The 15,940-nt window shown below is 37.4% G+C and overlaps 2 protein-coding genes across 3 annotated transcripts; one reads left to right on the top strand and one right to left on the bottom strand.

The window, feature by feature from the left end:
* Nucleotides 1–781: 781 nt before the first annotated feature.
* Nucleotides 782–4,561, top strand: D27 (beta-carotene isomerase D27-like protein). Of its 2 annotated transcripts, XM_086561653.1 has the most exons (8): nucleotides 1,304–1,637; nucleotides 1,731–1,870; nucleotides 2,166–2,258; nucleotides 2,975–3,036; nucleotides 3,134–3,240; nucleotides 3,543–3,608; nucleotides 3,884–3,976; nucleotides 4,171–4,561. In XM_086561653.1, exons 1-8 carry the CDS (start codon nucleotides 1,403–1,405, stop codon nucleotides 4,209–4,211), a joined length of 837 nt encoding a protein of 278 aa, XP_086417779.1. In that variant the 5' UTR covers nucleotides 1,304–1,402; the 3' UTR covers nucleotides 4,212–4,561. The 2 variants fall into 2 exon arrangements, with proteins under 2 accessions (XP_086417780.1, XP_086417779.1); XM_086561654.1 differs by lacking the exon at nucleotides 3,543–3,608 and having other exon boundaries at nucleotides 782–1,637.
* Nucleotides 4,562–6,696: 2,135 nt separating this feature from the next.
* LOC147499892 (calcium-binding EF hand family protein) lies at nucleotides 6,697–9,891 on the bottom strand. Its single transcript, XM_086561652.1, has 4 exons — nucleotides 9,465–9,891; nucleotides 9,177–9,371; nucleotides 7,347–7,528; nucleotides 6,697–7,151 (listed from the first exon to the last, which is right to left on the bottom strand). Exons 1-4 carry the CDS (start codon nucleotides 9,763–9,765, stop codon nucleotides 6,843–6,845), a joined length of 987 nt encoding a protein of 328 aa, XP_086417778.1. The 5' UTR covers nucleotides 9,766–9,891; the 3' UTR covers nucleotides 6,697–6,842.
* Between the last annotated feature and the right edge of the window lie 6,049 nt (nucleotides 9,892–15,940).

The raw sequence follows: 15,940 nt of genomic DNA, 5'->3' as shown, positions 1-15,940 counted from the left end.
GGCTGGAGGTTTGGTATTGTGTTCTCTACTTGGCATGGTGGTATTTAGCTGTATCATAATTGTTGAATATGGGCCTTGGTCTGATATTGGTTACCAAATACCACATATTGCTGTAGTAGCTATCGTCTAGAATCTAGATAACTTTATGGGCCTGTCAGATATTGATTGAAGTCACTTTGAAATTGGACTGAGAGCCAAATTTTCCAATTTTTTTTTGCCGTAATTCCACTTGAATTTTAATTTCACCCCAAATCCAAAAATATGGAAATGACGTCAGCCCAATGCACATTTAAATATATATATATATATATACAAACTCAAATTTTAAATTTATATATATATATATATATATATTGTAAAATATTATGAAAATATAAATTTACATATGTAAGGAAAATTGTATAAATTTAAATTTTCATATATAAATGATGATGTTAGCCTGGTTTATCCTTAAGTTGAAATTGTTAATGAAAATGTGTTTTTGAACTGAAATTATAAGTAAACAACAATGATGTCTATCCAGTTTTCCTTAAATTCGAATTAAAAATTAAAGCAGATTTGGAGCGAAATTATTATTGGGCTTTGTCCATAGGCCGTAATTACTGACTTTGGAGAGTTTTTCACCGTTTAAGAGCTTGTTTAATATTTTAAAATTTGAAGTAGTGTTTTGCCAACAAGTTCGACAATTGGGTATAAACTCGGAGCAAATAATTCTGGAAGTGGGAATCTTTAGCTGCTCCAGTTATTCATTTAAAATAGACTAGAACTACTATTCGTAGTCGTTCTTGTGAAGTGTGAACAAAAATGAGCATAGGCAGTGCACAGATCAAATGGGTTTTAATTATATTGCACCGTCAACTTACATTTGTATATTATCAGAAAAGTTACAGGTTATTATTATTTTGATTATTATATGGACATAATATGCTCCAAATGAAATTCTTGATTGAGAATTGCTAGTAACCAAAAGAAGTGAATTTGTTTAATTTTTTTTGATAATCTGAAGTGAATTTGTTTACATGCATGTCAGTAAGTCAATTCCAACATGACCTTTGCCATTTTAAGTACATGGCCAGCCAAGGGCTAAGTTCTTGTTATGGGCAACAAAGGAGGAGAGAACACCAAGAGAGGCACTGCTACTGATTCTCTATTTCCATCAAACATTAAACTCATTAAAGATTCCCTGCCCTTTTATTCCCTCACAATGTTTTCTCAGTATGCCCTCAGATGCTGTTTTGTTTCTATTCTATGCTTACTATGATAAAACCAAAGCCCACCACTATTTTTTAGTATTAATAGTACAACTTCCGCACTCTCTTTCCCCAAACACACCACTACACCACACACTAGACACTACCACACACAAAAACAGAAACACACTTTTCTTTCTGTATCACTCAATATGGAAGCAAAGCTTTATCTGCATCACGGGGGACTCTCTACCATATGGAATACTAGAAGAAAACTGAACCACAGCCATAAGCCAGAGTGTTTACTAACAGTTCAAGCGGTGTTAACGAGTCCTCCTAGAGATGCCACTATTAGAAAACTAGACAGTACTACAACTGTGTATAATGATAACTGGTATAATCGTATCGCCATTAACCATCTTTCTCAAAGTTTTCAGACCACCACAGGTAACTTATATTCTTTCTCATGTTCGCTTCTTCTTTCTCTAAATCTCCAGACTACGAACTAACCGACTTTAGTTATTTTTGTTAAAACTATAGGAGTTAAGAATGTGAAGGTTGGTTACGATAGCTTGGTGGATGCTGCGAAGGTGGTTTATCAAAAATTTAGTACAACCAAACAACAGGAATTGGTGGTTCAAACTCTGGAAAATGCCTTTCCCAAGCCCATCCTCTCTTTGGTTAGTTTTCTTCTTCATGGACGCTAAAAAGAAATATTTAACATAAAAGCATAAGAAGAAAAGCATCTTGATGAACATCATAATTGCCTAACCAAATAAATAAATGAAGCACGAAGACATGAAGGTAAATAAGGCGCCCTATTTGAATGCCAGTGAAAGTTTAGAAACTTCTTTCGTTTAGTTTGAAAGATACGAATATTCTCGGTTTATTTGTGTCCATTGGTATATATGAGGATTAACTTGTTCTTTTTATTTGGCTTATTATTTTGTGACACTTGTTTTGGATGAAAAACAGGTCAGGATACTGATGCCACCATCTACATTTACAAGGGAATACTTTGCCATCTTCACCACAATTTTTTTCGCTTGGCTTGTCGGACCTAGTGAGGTAGTAAAGCTTAGCTTTCTTGCCAAATCAAATACAACTAGCCTGCAATTCCTTTTCTATGACCTTATATTAATCAAATACTGACAAACATGTAAAGATCGGAATCCGTAGAAGTGTAGAACTATCGATCACCTGGGATAAGAGCAACTACAAAGTACCAAAATTTTCATTTTCAAAAGAGAGAGTCCAAATAGTATTATAAACTATTAAACTGACACAATTACTTGATCGTCTATCCCTATGCAGACATCATTTTCCAAACTCGTGCATCACAATTACTCTCTAAATTGGAAGGCAACTCTGTCGTGGCCATGTTGTGTGCCACCTATTCTTTGTTTTTTGCTTGTGTCCAGCTATTGCAATCTTATGTCGAATGTGATATCATGTTTGAGATCCCAACATATACGCCAAAATCACCTAGGTCTGATCGATAATAATCTAGATCACACAACTCTGCCATTTTTCAAAGGATAATTTTCTCCTACTTATATTTTGTTGAAGAACAAAGGTCACAGAGCAGATGTAGTAATCCTTCCATAATCTGGAATTTGAATACAAGGTGGAATTCGATATTAAATGTATATTATGATCAAAACTTTCAATGAGTATGGTAATCAGCCAGTGGCCTAAAGTTAGGTGCCTAAGAATACTAAGGTGACAACTTAATTAATTTTTAATTTTGAATGCTAAGAGGATCATGGATTTTATGAAACCAGGTGAAGGAGTCTGAGATCGAAGGTAAAATAGAGAAAAATGTGGTGCACGTCAAGAAATGCAGGTAATCAGAAAAACAAAGTTGTGAAGGGCTAATCGCAGTCTAATCTTTACGCAATGAGAATAGTTTTATGAAATATCTTGGTTGTCGAAATTTACAGGTTTATGGAAGGCACAAATTGTGTAGGGATGTGCATTAACCTCTGCAAGATGCCTTCACAGAAGTTCATTAAAAACTCCTTTGGAATGTCAGTCAACATGGTACCTAGTAAGTTTTCATATTGCACTGCATGCTAGATTGATCAACGAAGATGAAAATATACCTAAGAGTAGTTCTTCGGTAGACTTACCAGAAGATATACATACATTTTTCCTCTGGTTAAGTTGCATTTTTTTGGCAGCGACGTTAGGTTAGGCATCCGAAACACAGAAAATGTTTACCAATCTTATTTTCATAAACGCAACGACAATGATTTTAATCTATCAGTCAATTCTACATCTACATTGGAATAACAAGAAATAACAAGAAATAACAAGTGTGGAGTATTCAATGACTTAAATTAGTTGCAGGGGCCACAAATGAAGCACTTACGAAACAAGTAGGACCTTCAGTTTACTGGAATCATATTAAAAAGGGTACTTTATTTCCTAGCCTTTAATCATGCTTATATGATGTCAAGTTCCCTAACACTGCAGTGATTTTGTTTGTTAATCATGAGACAACTGCAATGAAGCCGATTTCCATCAATAATAATATGTCATCCTCTTGGAGGGTCAAAGAAAACTCATTACAAACACCAATGGAACATCAAATCATATTTCCTTTTGCTTATAAAAGAGCTTAAAAATGAAGTTTGTGGACCAACCAATATATGCATTGTGTCTGATTATTTTTCATTTTTTGACTGTAGATTTTGATGATATGAGCTGCGACATGATATTCGGACAGGATCCACCAGCACAATCAGATGATCCGGCACTGAAACAACCATGCTTCTCTATGTGTAAGAACAAATTCTCCAGGACTCAAAAACCTTTCTAAGACTATGCCTAACATTTTGGCGACATCTCTGGTCTTAGCTGAGTCAAAAGCTTGGTCAGTGTGGGACTGCACTTGTGCCAAATGGACAACCGAGAAGTCAAATTTTGGACTCAATTTTTTTTAATGATGAATTGCTTGTGTTCAATTGTTATGCAGGCAAAGTGAAGCAAAAGCATAATTCCGAGTGTGTCAATTAGCTAGCATGATTTTTCTTCCGGGGAGGGGACTTTTGTACAGTACAACAGATATAGTTCAGCTAAGTCCGGGAACCGTCATGCCCAAGAACCAAGCATGTTACATGTTGATATTCATTCCAAATTCGATGTTTACCAGGAGCAAAACAAGCGTGTCATCTATCTGGGTCAGCAAGCTGATTTTTCACTCCAGCTGAAGTTCATCCTTACTTCCTCTGTTTTGATTAAATCTTTTGGAAGCTCATCCCCAGGAAAAAAAATGATTCTTCGTATTGTCCATACATTTTTTGTAACAACAAGAATTTTGTTCTTTGAACTATCATTTCCAAATAAAAGGAAGCATTACATGGTTTCATGAGGTGCACTTGACATCTCTTACGGTAGAAATGCTCTCAAGTACAAGAAGTCATTTGATAGTAGGTTTAAGTTGGATTGGAGTAATTGTAATTAAGAATCTACATAAAGAATAATGAGGCTCGTTAGAGGTCACTAAGCAACAGTTTTCAAAGGATTAAGCAATTTTTAATAGGAATATGAATGTCAAAGACGAGATCTATTGATGTGCGCGGGGCCAGTCAGGGTTCTAGTAACTATAGAAACTAATGATTAGCTCTCAGACGGATCTATAGATTAAATCTTGGCATGATAAGGACATCTATTTTCTAGATGTCTAACTAAAATAAATTGCAGGAAGGTAAACGGACGAGTTCCAGAACTAGCTAGATTCTAAGAGTAATTGACTACATTCTTGATACAAGGTTTGATGGAGGTCGAGTTGGGCGAATTGCAATTCTTGTCAACCTCTTCCCTGTTATCTAATTACGGGGACAAAGCAGCTGTGATTTAAAAGATTGTTTGGTGGCCTGTCCCATGCGTCAGCCACCCCATCGACTTAAAAAACTAGTTAGAGATTCTTGTTCTGTCATTTCGACATTGTCAACGTAGTGATGGCCCTGGCAGCCAATTCCCTACCAGTAGTTGAGAAACTGAGAGTTGAGATCATTGTTGTTCTAGTGGTGGACATATTAAAAGGAGTTCATAATGCTCTTTTATTGTAGTTGCATAACACCTTAAGACTTATAACAGCAGTCAAGTATTTCAGATACATGCAAATCTCTACACTATATGACAGCCGGGTTTGTAGGAACCACATTTCTCAACCCAACAGTGTATTTCTAATCTCTCAATCTTAAGATTTTAGAACCACCTCCCTACGTTAATTTAAATTACATCTCTCCTATTTATTGATAATTACAATTGGCAATCTCTATTAAAATTGAACCACCTCCTTCTTCAATAATTGTATAGTCTTCTTAATTTAAAACCGTATAGGAATTGTATATCTTCCCCATTTTTAGAAAATTGTTTCTCTTTTCTTAGTGAAGATTCACAAAAAATTGTCTCTCTTTAAACAATTTTCATTTTAGTTCTTTTTTATGCTAGTAGCTAAATAGTTGATTACCTCTCCTTGTAAGGACATCATCTCGATGAATTCACAATAGCAACATACGAATATACGATCATGAATACCGATCAAAACATTTCCGCTTTTATGCCAACGGGTTTTAGGCGCAGTGATTACGGGACAGACAAAGCCCAATAATAATTTCGCCCCAAAAAAACTAGGTTGACACAATCAATCTTTACTTATAATTTCAGCTCAAAGAGAAATTGGGTTGACATCATCATATATATGCATATATAGATTTATATATGACAATATAAAATTACACAGTTTTTTTTATCTATAAAAATGTAAATTTACATAGTATTTTTACATATGAAAATATAATTTTACATTTACATAGCATTTTATATATAAAAATTTCAATTTACATTGGTGATGTTTTTTTTTTTTAAAATTCGAAATTAAAATTTAAAATGGACTTTGGGGCGATATTTTTTGGAAAATTGGGCTCTAGCCCAATTACTTGTTGTTTTTTACTCTTTTACGCATGAGAATGCCAATCCTTGCTTCACAGAAATCGGTTTGGAGATACAATCTATATCTTAGACGCTAGAACCTTAGGAATGCTTTTGTGAACTCTACAAGTGATGCTAAGGAGATGAAAACTCGTAATGTCCAATACATCATGGCATTTAGAGATAAGAGTGATGAATATATTACTCAATTACGCTCTGGGAAGACAGTTAATGGAAGTTTGTTCCCCAAATCTCTTCCTCTTATAATTCCTTCCCAGAATCCCATTCGCCTTATTTGAGAATCAATCATCCGAATATAGAATCATGAATGGCAAACTAGAAATGGGAATTTACTTGGTTACACTCGGAATCTCCGAGATCCTCCATCTGTTAAACTTTGAATTTGTTCTAATTCAAGGGAATGATTAACATTTACATTTTCTTCCCTCCCACAGCTCGTTTATTCTAACGCTCTTATCACTTTAGGTTTCAGTGCTTTTACCCTGATTTTCAAAATTAATACACATCGAACCACATTGCTTAAAAAAGGCAACAAAAGGGAACATATCAGCCAACAAGTAAGTAGTAATGACCCAGTACGCGTACACTCAGATTTTTGTGAATCAGAGAAAAATCACAGGGGTAATATCAACTGTGGGCACAACAACAATATTTTTAATCACATAATCTGAATCATTACACCAACCTGCCTCAACTATCAAGACCATGAAAAATGGGGTTGGCTTCAAGCTGCTCTGAAAATTTCTGAAGAATATCCTTCACAGATGGCTTGATATGATCTCTGTCTATAGTCTTCTCGTTGTCAACCTCAGCAAATACCTGATCATAAAGAAGAACCACTGCCTCGTTGCCTTCGGGTGGTGGAATGCCAAACGTCGACCCACTTTTCTCAAGAATATCCCTAATTATCTTTATACACCCAGTTTTATCGTTGTCAGCCCCTATGCCATGCAATATTTTCTCCATCACACTGTTCAGTTGCTCATCATCGGCCAAAAGCTGCATTATTGTTGGAATTTATAAGTTTTTTCAAATGGAATATATACTTATGGTGTAACAACATTTTAAAGAGTTACATATAAGGCTGAAAATATTGAAACTGAAATGCAACAGGACAGAATTCTCCATTATGAATATTAAAGAAAAAACAAATTAAAGGTAGGTAGCACATAAAAACAAGATTAACAGTAGCACCTTTCTCAGCTTGGAGCCATTGTTGATCTTGATGTTCTGGACAATAACGATATGCTTTTCTGCTAAAGCATCTGCTAGGTCTTGTAGGACAGGCTGAAGTGATTCTGCAAATTGTGCCTGCCCTAACTCTTCTTCTCCTTCGGCTCCATGTTTTTTTAAGATGTCCTCTAGAAGACAAAACTCTGCCACATGATGGACTGACCAGTTAATTAAGACAAACGTATTTTAAGTTGCACAATTCAAACTAAAATCATGTTACACATACATTTGTGGACATTAAGACAACATTCACTATGGAATTCAATAAATATTTAGTCAATCAAAATAATCATGACAACACTGGCAAGAACAAATAACCATGGATTAAACACCATCAATTTATCATTTAGTAAAACCCGGAAAGTGGATTTGAGCTAACAGGCTACTGAACATAATGTGAATCTTTTGTTACGTAGCTTGAATAATCATGACAACACTGGCAAGAAGAAATATATTTAACCAGCACAATTTTGTATTTTTCATCCTGGGAATGGATAAGATAAATAGACTGCTTGATCGAATTTCAAATCAACTTAATGAATGACATTTGATTCATTTTAGTATTTTCTTTAAAACAAATCAACTTGTCTTTGGAATTTGAAAAATAAGTAGAATTGCTAGTTCTGTCAATTATTCATGGTTTTGATCAGATTGACTGACTTGAGGTTCGGTTTCAATTTACCATAATGAGAAGTAATATTTATTACTAGGTGTGTTAGCAAGGCCCAAAGCAGTTCTTCTCTTTTACTATATGACCGTGGTGTTTTGGTGAACCGGAGATATGGTAGGCTAAGTGACTGCATTCTTTACATTGTTACCGTCCCATGCCATAACTACAAAATATGCATCGAAGGCATGAGATTTCAGGATGGTGGGGCACCACATTTTCCTTCCTTATATGATAGAAGGATGGCTAGCTTGAAGCTTGAGATAGGACACAGTCCTGATCCTCTAACTCATTGGCAAGATTTTTTTTTTTTCTCACTAACTCATCAGTGAGATTGCCACCGGCAGATGCTGGATTCTTTAATATTCCACCAGCAAAGTCAAGCTTTAGAATTCATATATGAAATACCTTTTAACCTTATAGGCTTTAGATTCATACCACATACATCCTAAAGAATCTCAAAATCTTCAACATGATTTGGGATATAATATATATAGACAATCTTATGAAGAGAGCAAAAGCACTTTTCAGGCCTAACTTCTGTAATTTGTTTTGTTCTATCACCTCCTATAGCAACACATTAGATACTCTAAGTTATTTATATTAGGGCGAAAACATATGGCTAAGCTCTCTTTCATCCAATTCTTCGTCCTTGTTCTTCTTGCATACTCAGGTTTCCATTCTACTTCATTTGTCTTCTTTGTATCTCACATTCAATCATCTCATTACCTCATAGTTTTATCACAATGCATTCTAATAGGCTCCTTAAATTGTTTAATAGACATGACTAAATCCCACAACACATACTCCAGTAAGAAACAAACAAACAACAAAGCACGCGGTGTGCTACCATGGTGCTTCTCTGTTTACTAGAATCCTCTTCTTCAATTATTTATTCTTCCAGTTTTTCAATTTTTCACTTCACCCTAATCTTCTTGCAGGTCACTTATTTGAATCTCTCTTAGCTATCTCTACTGATTCCTCATTGTCTCACGGTATATATACAAGTATACTCAATCAAATAAAAACTAAGCAACTCAGCTAAACATAGAGATATAAGCAATGCCTATAATCCAACCAATGCAAACATAAAAAAATAACACAATTACAAGAAGAAAAAGAACCTGAAAAAGGAGGAACACCCAATTCAACACCCATATGAACAAGAGCATTTCTAATCTCATTCTTCTTAATCTTCCCTATATCAGCTACATCCAAATCCGTAAACAAATTCTCCGCTAACATTGCAAAATCATCCTCATCTTCCAAAAACAATCTAATAGCACTTCCATCCAATACACACACAACCATTGGATCATCTAAATAACAAAACAAAAAATGCCCACCACTTAAAATCTCCAAAAGAACATAACTTTATAAACCAAATTTGCAAAATAAATATTTTTTTTTACCTTTCAATTCATCTGCTATTGCAATCACGTAGTCTTTTAGCTTAAAAAAGGCTTCTTCTTGTGTTTTAAACTCTTTAGAATGGAAAGTGTCCACGTCAGCAATGTTTAAACGTTTAAGTGCGTTGGATATTAAGGTTTGAGGTAATGAAATATTGAATAAAGAAGAAGATGCTTGTGTTTCTGCTATAGTTATAAGTTCAGCTCCTGTTATAACGGTTATGCCGTTAGTGTTGGGTATATGGAGTTGTGTTTCTCTTAGTGTAGTTCCGTCTAGTACCGTTAAGCCTCCGTCTAATGACATTGTGTATGGAGAAGGAGAAATGAGGAGTTGGAAATTTTTTTGCGGTTTTGAAGAGGGAAGGCGGTGGACTTGGTTTTCAGTTAGTTAACTACTGAAATGCCATTTTGTTTTGACTTTTATTTTGCTAAATCAATGTGAGAACGCGTGTAATTCAATACTTAGATGCGAAATTACTCTCGTCAATAAGGGCTGGTAGACTTGAAGCTGATGAATCATGAACTTGTCATCCACGACCAGTTTGTGTCATGGTATGCTTGTGTGAGCTCATAACTAATCTATAACCAACTGGGCAGGATCAACTGATGTCGGCCGGGAATAATATCTATCAAGGGAGAATTCATTATACCAAAAAATATTGGCTTTGTTTGATGTTTCTATACTGGACAAAAGTAGTTGAAGACTTTTTTTTTTTTTTTTTTTTTTAAATTGAACGATTTAAACTAGCGGAAAATTGTGAGTTAGATTGAGGATTTGGACTTTAGCGGACAAAAATAAATAGGCTGGGATTCGGAAGTGCTATGTTCTAATATCATCTCTAGGTGGTAGTAGTATCATCTGCATCTTTGAGGCCAAAATTTGAGGTAAGTACCCATAAAATTTGACCAATTCTAGGTGGAGGTAAATAACAGTTGCAACTTTGGAATAAGGTCTATCTTGTGCGACATTGATACTGTCGCCCCAGGTTTGAAAAAAGTGAAAAAAAAAAAACTCACATGACATTCTCACTGTTGCGCTAAATTGAAAAAAAAAAAAAAAAAAGAACTCACGCGACATTGGCAATGGTGCGTGATATTGTCACTGCCGCGCCGTATCCGCATCCAAAACTGCAGATTTGCATCCACGGATACGACTAGACAAGTGATACCTCCACATTTGCCTCCACCTATAAATGGTTTTTCGCAAAATTCCGAATGATGGAGACAAATATGCAGGTGATACCTCCACATAGAGATGCTCTAAGACCCTTAGAGCATTCCCAATGCAAGCATTTTTTATCAGCAGCTTGTTACCTCCACGTAGGCGCCACATAGGACTAATTCCCCTCATAGCTACCTTGCTGGTGAAAAACTATCAAGGGTTGCTTAATGCAGAGGTGATTTTAAACTTCAGACGAAATGTTTCATTCCTTCTAAATTTTAAAAAACGAAAAAAATATCGAAAAAACGACCGGGACGAAATGAAACATCCCGTCCGAACTAAAAAAAAAATTGAAAAAACACGCAAGACAGAATAAAACTGAAAATGACAAAATTCCAAAATAACGAACCAAAAAACCCACCCTCATTTCAAAAACACTCTCAAGGAAAGTAATTGATTTTTGTTTGAAAAAGGCAATAGTACCCTGGTATGCACAGCTGTCGGTGCATACCACCTTAGGTATGGACAAACGTCAGTGCATACCAAGTATCACAAAGAAAATCAGTGCATACCACTTCTTGGTATACGAGATATGCACAAACGTCAGTGCATACCAAACATCACAAAGAAAATGGTATGCACAAGTGTCAATGCATACCACCTCTTGGTATGCGAGGTATGCACAGACGTCAATACATACCAAACATCACAAAGTGAGTGCATACCACCTCTTGATATGCGAAGTATGCACAGACGTACGTTAGTGCATACCAAACATATAAGGATAAAATTGGAAAGAGTAAAAAATAAAAAGGTCAAGCAGTCTGCCCTTATTAATAATTAAAACGTGAAATCTAGTTTTTCTAGTAGTTATAAGCCAAAAAATGTCCTCATCAATGGTTTCAAAACCCAACTGTCCTAGACTATGATTAAAATTGGAAATTGGGCCTTTTGGCTTATTTCTTGATAAAACATTCCGTCCAAAAAAAAAAAAAAAACGAAATGAAAAATTTCAAAATAACACACGAGATGGAATAAAAAGTTTCGTACTAAGCTCACAGCTCGGTACCAATCTTAGTAGCAAGTGCTACTCTTATTGTTACTTTTGCATTGGGCCATTGTTTTTTGCTCAACAAAGGTGATAAGTTATTATTTCCCTTAAACCTGCTTGCACTGGAAATGCTCTTAAAATTTTGCTAAATGAAAAAACCAAGCAAGCCACCGGCAACACGTGACTACATGAGTGAAGGTCTTACGAAACAAACTAATACAACAATAATAGGCCTAAAATACACAAAAGCTACAAGGTTTTTTTTTTTTTTTTTTTTTACACTCAAGGATTGTATTAAAAATGAAATAATGTGGTACAAAGAGAGTTTTACATTTCATCAGACTCAACAGAATCTACAATAGGATCTAAAAGGATACACACAATTAGGCAATTAGAGTTTCATGTGTGTACGATACTATATACTATTGTGATCTCGGTACGTTCCTTCATCTCGAGCCTGTGATCTTATGGTTCAGCTGAGGTATTTGGAGTTTATTGCCTGTTACGCGTACTTACGTTAGGTGCTTCACTTAGATACAACAACATGTCAGCACGAACCTCAAAACTTTGGGCTGGCCGAGCAGGTAGAGCTTTGGTGTGTTAAGAGCTTCAGGGCGTTCAAGCACGACTGCACGACTCATATTGCAGTACGGTCGAACCAGATACAAAATACTGTTGTTGGATGTAATTTGAGAGTAGTTGAGCCGAGCCTAGTTAAGGTTTTGTGTGCTTAAGAGCCTTTTAAGCCAATTCAAGTCGCCCATTTTCAATCATCGTCTCATGCATGACCTCTCTCCACTGTGGTACTATCTATCTAATAAAAAGCAATGGTGTGGAGCCTACAGAGACTCCATCCAATGGTTGTCATTGTCTTTTCTAAGTTGTGAATCCAAGTGTTTGGAGAGTTTGTGTAATTTTGTTAAGTGTAATCAATACTATGGGATCTATCCAAAAATCAACCAAAAGTCAACAATTGCAGCTGGACTTATAAATTTTTAGGCTAGCCCATAAACTGTTAGTGCCTCCAATTGATTTGGGCTTATAGATAATGGGTAATTGGGATGGCCTTGCGGCTGTATTTATAAATTGAGTTGTTTCGCTAGTCTTGTGCCGAATATTTTACGCCTAAGATGCGTATACGCCTTGCGACGAAGGCCGATGAGTTGTTGGGGTAATGTCGCAGGCGCGTTGAGGTCTCGTGGGCCGTAGGCACGGGCATACCCTAGTCCCAACTAAAACATGTTATTACTTATTAGTCTCCACTTTTCTACTCTTTCTTTACATTTAGTAAATCTGATTCACTCACATTATACAAAACAAATATCGTATGATGAAGCATAATTTGTCACTTTGTCTGCTGTAGATGTTGGTTATTTTGGGACTACAACTTGATGATCTGTTGGATAGGAAATGACTGCACTCTTCTTGGGATAAGAGTTGCCTACGTATTAAGTTTCTCTAGATAAAACTTGAATCAAGCTTTATGTAGTTCATCTCTCTCTATTTGTAGATGTGTGTCTGAACCGTTATGGATTGCATATCCACTTTGTATGCTATCTTGATGATTTGTCATTACTCTGATGTTACAAAATAAATGACTCCTTGATTGTTGCGTTGATTGAGCTCCAGGATTGTGCTAGTTGATATCTTTCCATGTATGGTTGTAATCTTGTTGGTGACGACCTAGGTGTTGGGTCGTTGGTACGTTCTGATGTTGTGGGACTAGCTGAGGTAAGGCGTCCTACCTTGTGGACACGTGCTCTGTAGTGTAGAATAGAGGGTACTTACACAACCCCCTTTTTTATCCGTTCTGTGGACAGCGGTTGCGTGGGATAAGAACGGTTTAAAAAGTAAAGTTTGAAGGCACGTGTCTGACAGCTGTTTTGTTTTGAATTTAGGTTTTGGGGAATGTGTGGAAACTGTTGGGCTAGATTCGTGGGCCCGGAATTTATGGTGATTTGTGGGCGACTAATGATTTAAGTTTTGGGAACACGAAACGTTTTGATTGTCTCGAGGTGTTTGGCAGTTGAGGGTTTTTTGACTTGTAGAAGATTTTTGTTTGTTCACTTTTCAACCGAAGGAAAAAAAATAGTCTGGAGTGAAAGAGAAAGAAAGAAGAAAAAAAAACTTCTCGTCCTTCTTGAATCATGTTCATCTTTCCACTTTAAAAATTTGAGCTTTCTTTCTTTCTTTGATTGTGTCATGTCTATGACTAGTGATAGTGTAAGTGGTAAGGTTGAAGTTGGTAAATGGAGAGAGAGAACTATAAGTGAAGAAAGTGAGGAGAGGGTTTGTAGTGGTGATGAGGCTTCGGCCGCCTTCCTCGTTGGAGACGGTGGATGAGAGGAAGCCTAAGTCGGTGAATTATTTTGCTTTAAGGAGGAGGGAGTTTGGTTGGGTGAAATCCGACCGTTTCTCATCGATCCGGGTGGGAGAAGAATTTGTATACTAACGACTACGTTCCTTGGGGTGGAGGAGTAGTTGTTTGCTATGGGCAGATGAAGGCTGGGATGAGGCTGCCCTTTTCCCGTCTTACTGTAGAGGTTTTGAACTTTTTGGGGAAAGCCCCTTGTCAGCTCATGGGGAACAGTTGGAGGATTCTCTATGTGTTGAACCTGTTGAATGACAGGGCCTACAACACCTGTTTAAACGATGTAACGGAGCACTTTGTTGTGAGGAAGTCGGGTGCTGTGAACTTTAGTTTTCATGTTTAGAAGGGGAAATCTTCTGTTATTATGTGGGTGAGCAAGGAGGACTGGGGGCGTAAGCTGATGTTGGCTGTAGGTAGATATTGCCCTCTTGGTTTGGAGATTGATAAACGTGTTGTACAACCTCGTGGTAGGTCGTTGGTTGTAGGTCATAATGTGTGTGTTGTAATTTATAATTTGGACGTTATGATTTATTTGGTTTGTTTTTTTGCAGAGATTACAATCTGCGATCGTACGAAGAACGGTGTGATTGAAAGGTTTGCTTGTTTGAGTTTGGAAGATAAGCAGGCTTTGTTGGGTGAGGTTGTGCATTACTTTAAGAGACACGGAGGGAAGAAAATTAACCGTAAGAGGCTGGAGCAGAAGGCTAGGGCTCGCAAGGTGGTGATTAAACTTTCTGATTCTATCTCGGAATTTGCCATGGAGAGGGAGAGTCATAAGAAAGCACCTGTTTCTGAAGTAAAACGGAGTGGAGGTGCTGGTGACAGCCAATCTGGTGGAGCTAGGACGTCTGGTGGGGTCGCTGAATACCGTTCTGGAGCGGTGAGGGCGGCTGGAGGGGTGACGCCTTCCAGGCGTCCTGAGTTGGGTAACGCAAATCATTTGATATCTCAACGTTCTGAGTTGGGTGATGCAAATCGTTTGGCACCCCAACGCTCGAGGGGGTGGAGGCTTTGCATTCAACCACTTCTCCTCTGGTGATGCAATTCGCTATGTATCCAACCTCTGTTCTCCTCTAGAGAGATCTCGGGTCTTTGGAAGTCTTTGGTGGTGGTCTTCGGGTGGCGATCTTTGGGGGAGGTTGATGCTCCCACTTTGTTCCTAAGCCTAATATGAAAAAGCGCGCTTGAAGTGGTTGAGTCGGAGGGGGCTAAGAAGGCCCGAATTGGGTCTAGAGACCGACCTGGTCAGTGTTTGTTGTGGAGTCGCTTTCGTCTTGGTCGGGCTCCTCTGCAGAATATGAGCTTGATTGATGTGGCTACTGATGTTAGGGCGGTAGAGGCCCGAGGTAAGGATAAAGTTAGTGATACTGAGCCTGTTACTGAGCAGGGCAAGGGGTCAGGAAGTACGGACTAAGTAAGAAGAGTGATAGTGATGTCCTTGATAGACTGGTTTCGTATGAGGACCCCTACAATTTGTTGCCGAAATTTGTTGTGAATAGTGATTGTAGCTTCAAGTCTCCTGCGGTTGGTGCGGCGTTGTTGGATAGTATTGCGCTTGTTGGGGATAGGCGCAAGCTGGATGGTAAGGGTCTGGATGTGAACTTTGTGGAGATGGAACGGTCGTTGTGCTTTGTGAGTATTCTTCCGTTCTGAGTTTGCTCATTTTTGGTCTTGTTGATTTTGATCCATTTTAATGTCTACATTTGTTGTCTTGTTTGTTAGGTTCTGGCGATGTATCGAAGCTGAAGGATATGGCATCTATTTCCGACCGTTATAAGAAGGAGCTGGATGACAGCAAGCAAGCTTGTAGCCGGCTGGTGGTTGAACAGCAGGTGGAGAGAACGGAGGTTGCAAGGCTGAGGGATCAGGTGCAACAACTTGGTGGTAAAGTGGCT

This window comes from Coptis chinensis, chromosome 5, assembly GCF_015680905.1.
Source record: "Coptis chinensis isolate HL-2020 chromosome 5, ASM1568090v1, whole genome shotgun sequence".
NCBI classification, from domain to species: Eukaryota; Viridiplantae; Streptophyta; class Magnoliopsida; order Ranunculales; family Ranunculaceae; genus Coptis; species Coptis chinensis.
Note: the sequence above shows the minus strand (reverse complement) of the source record. Positions and strands in the feature narration are given on the sequence as shown.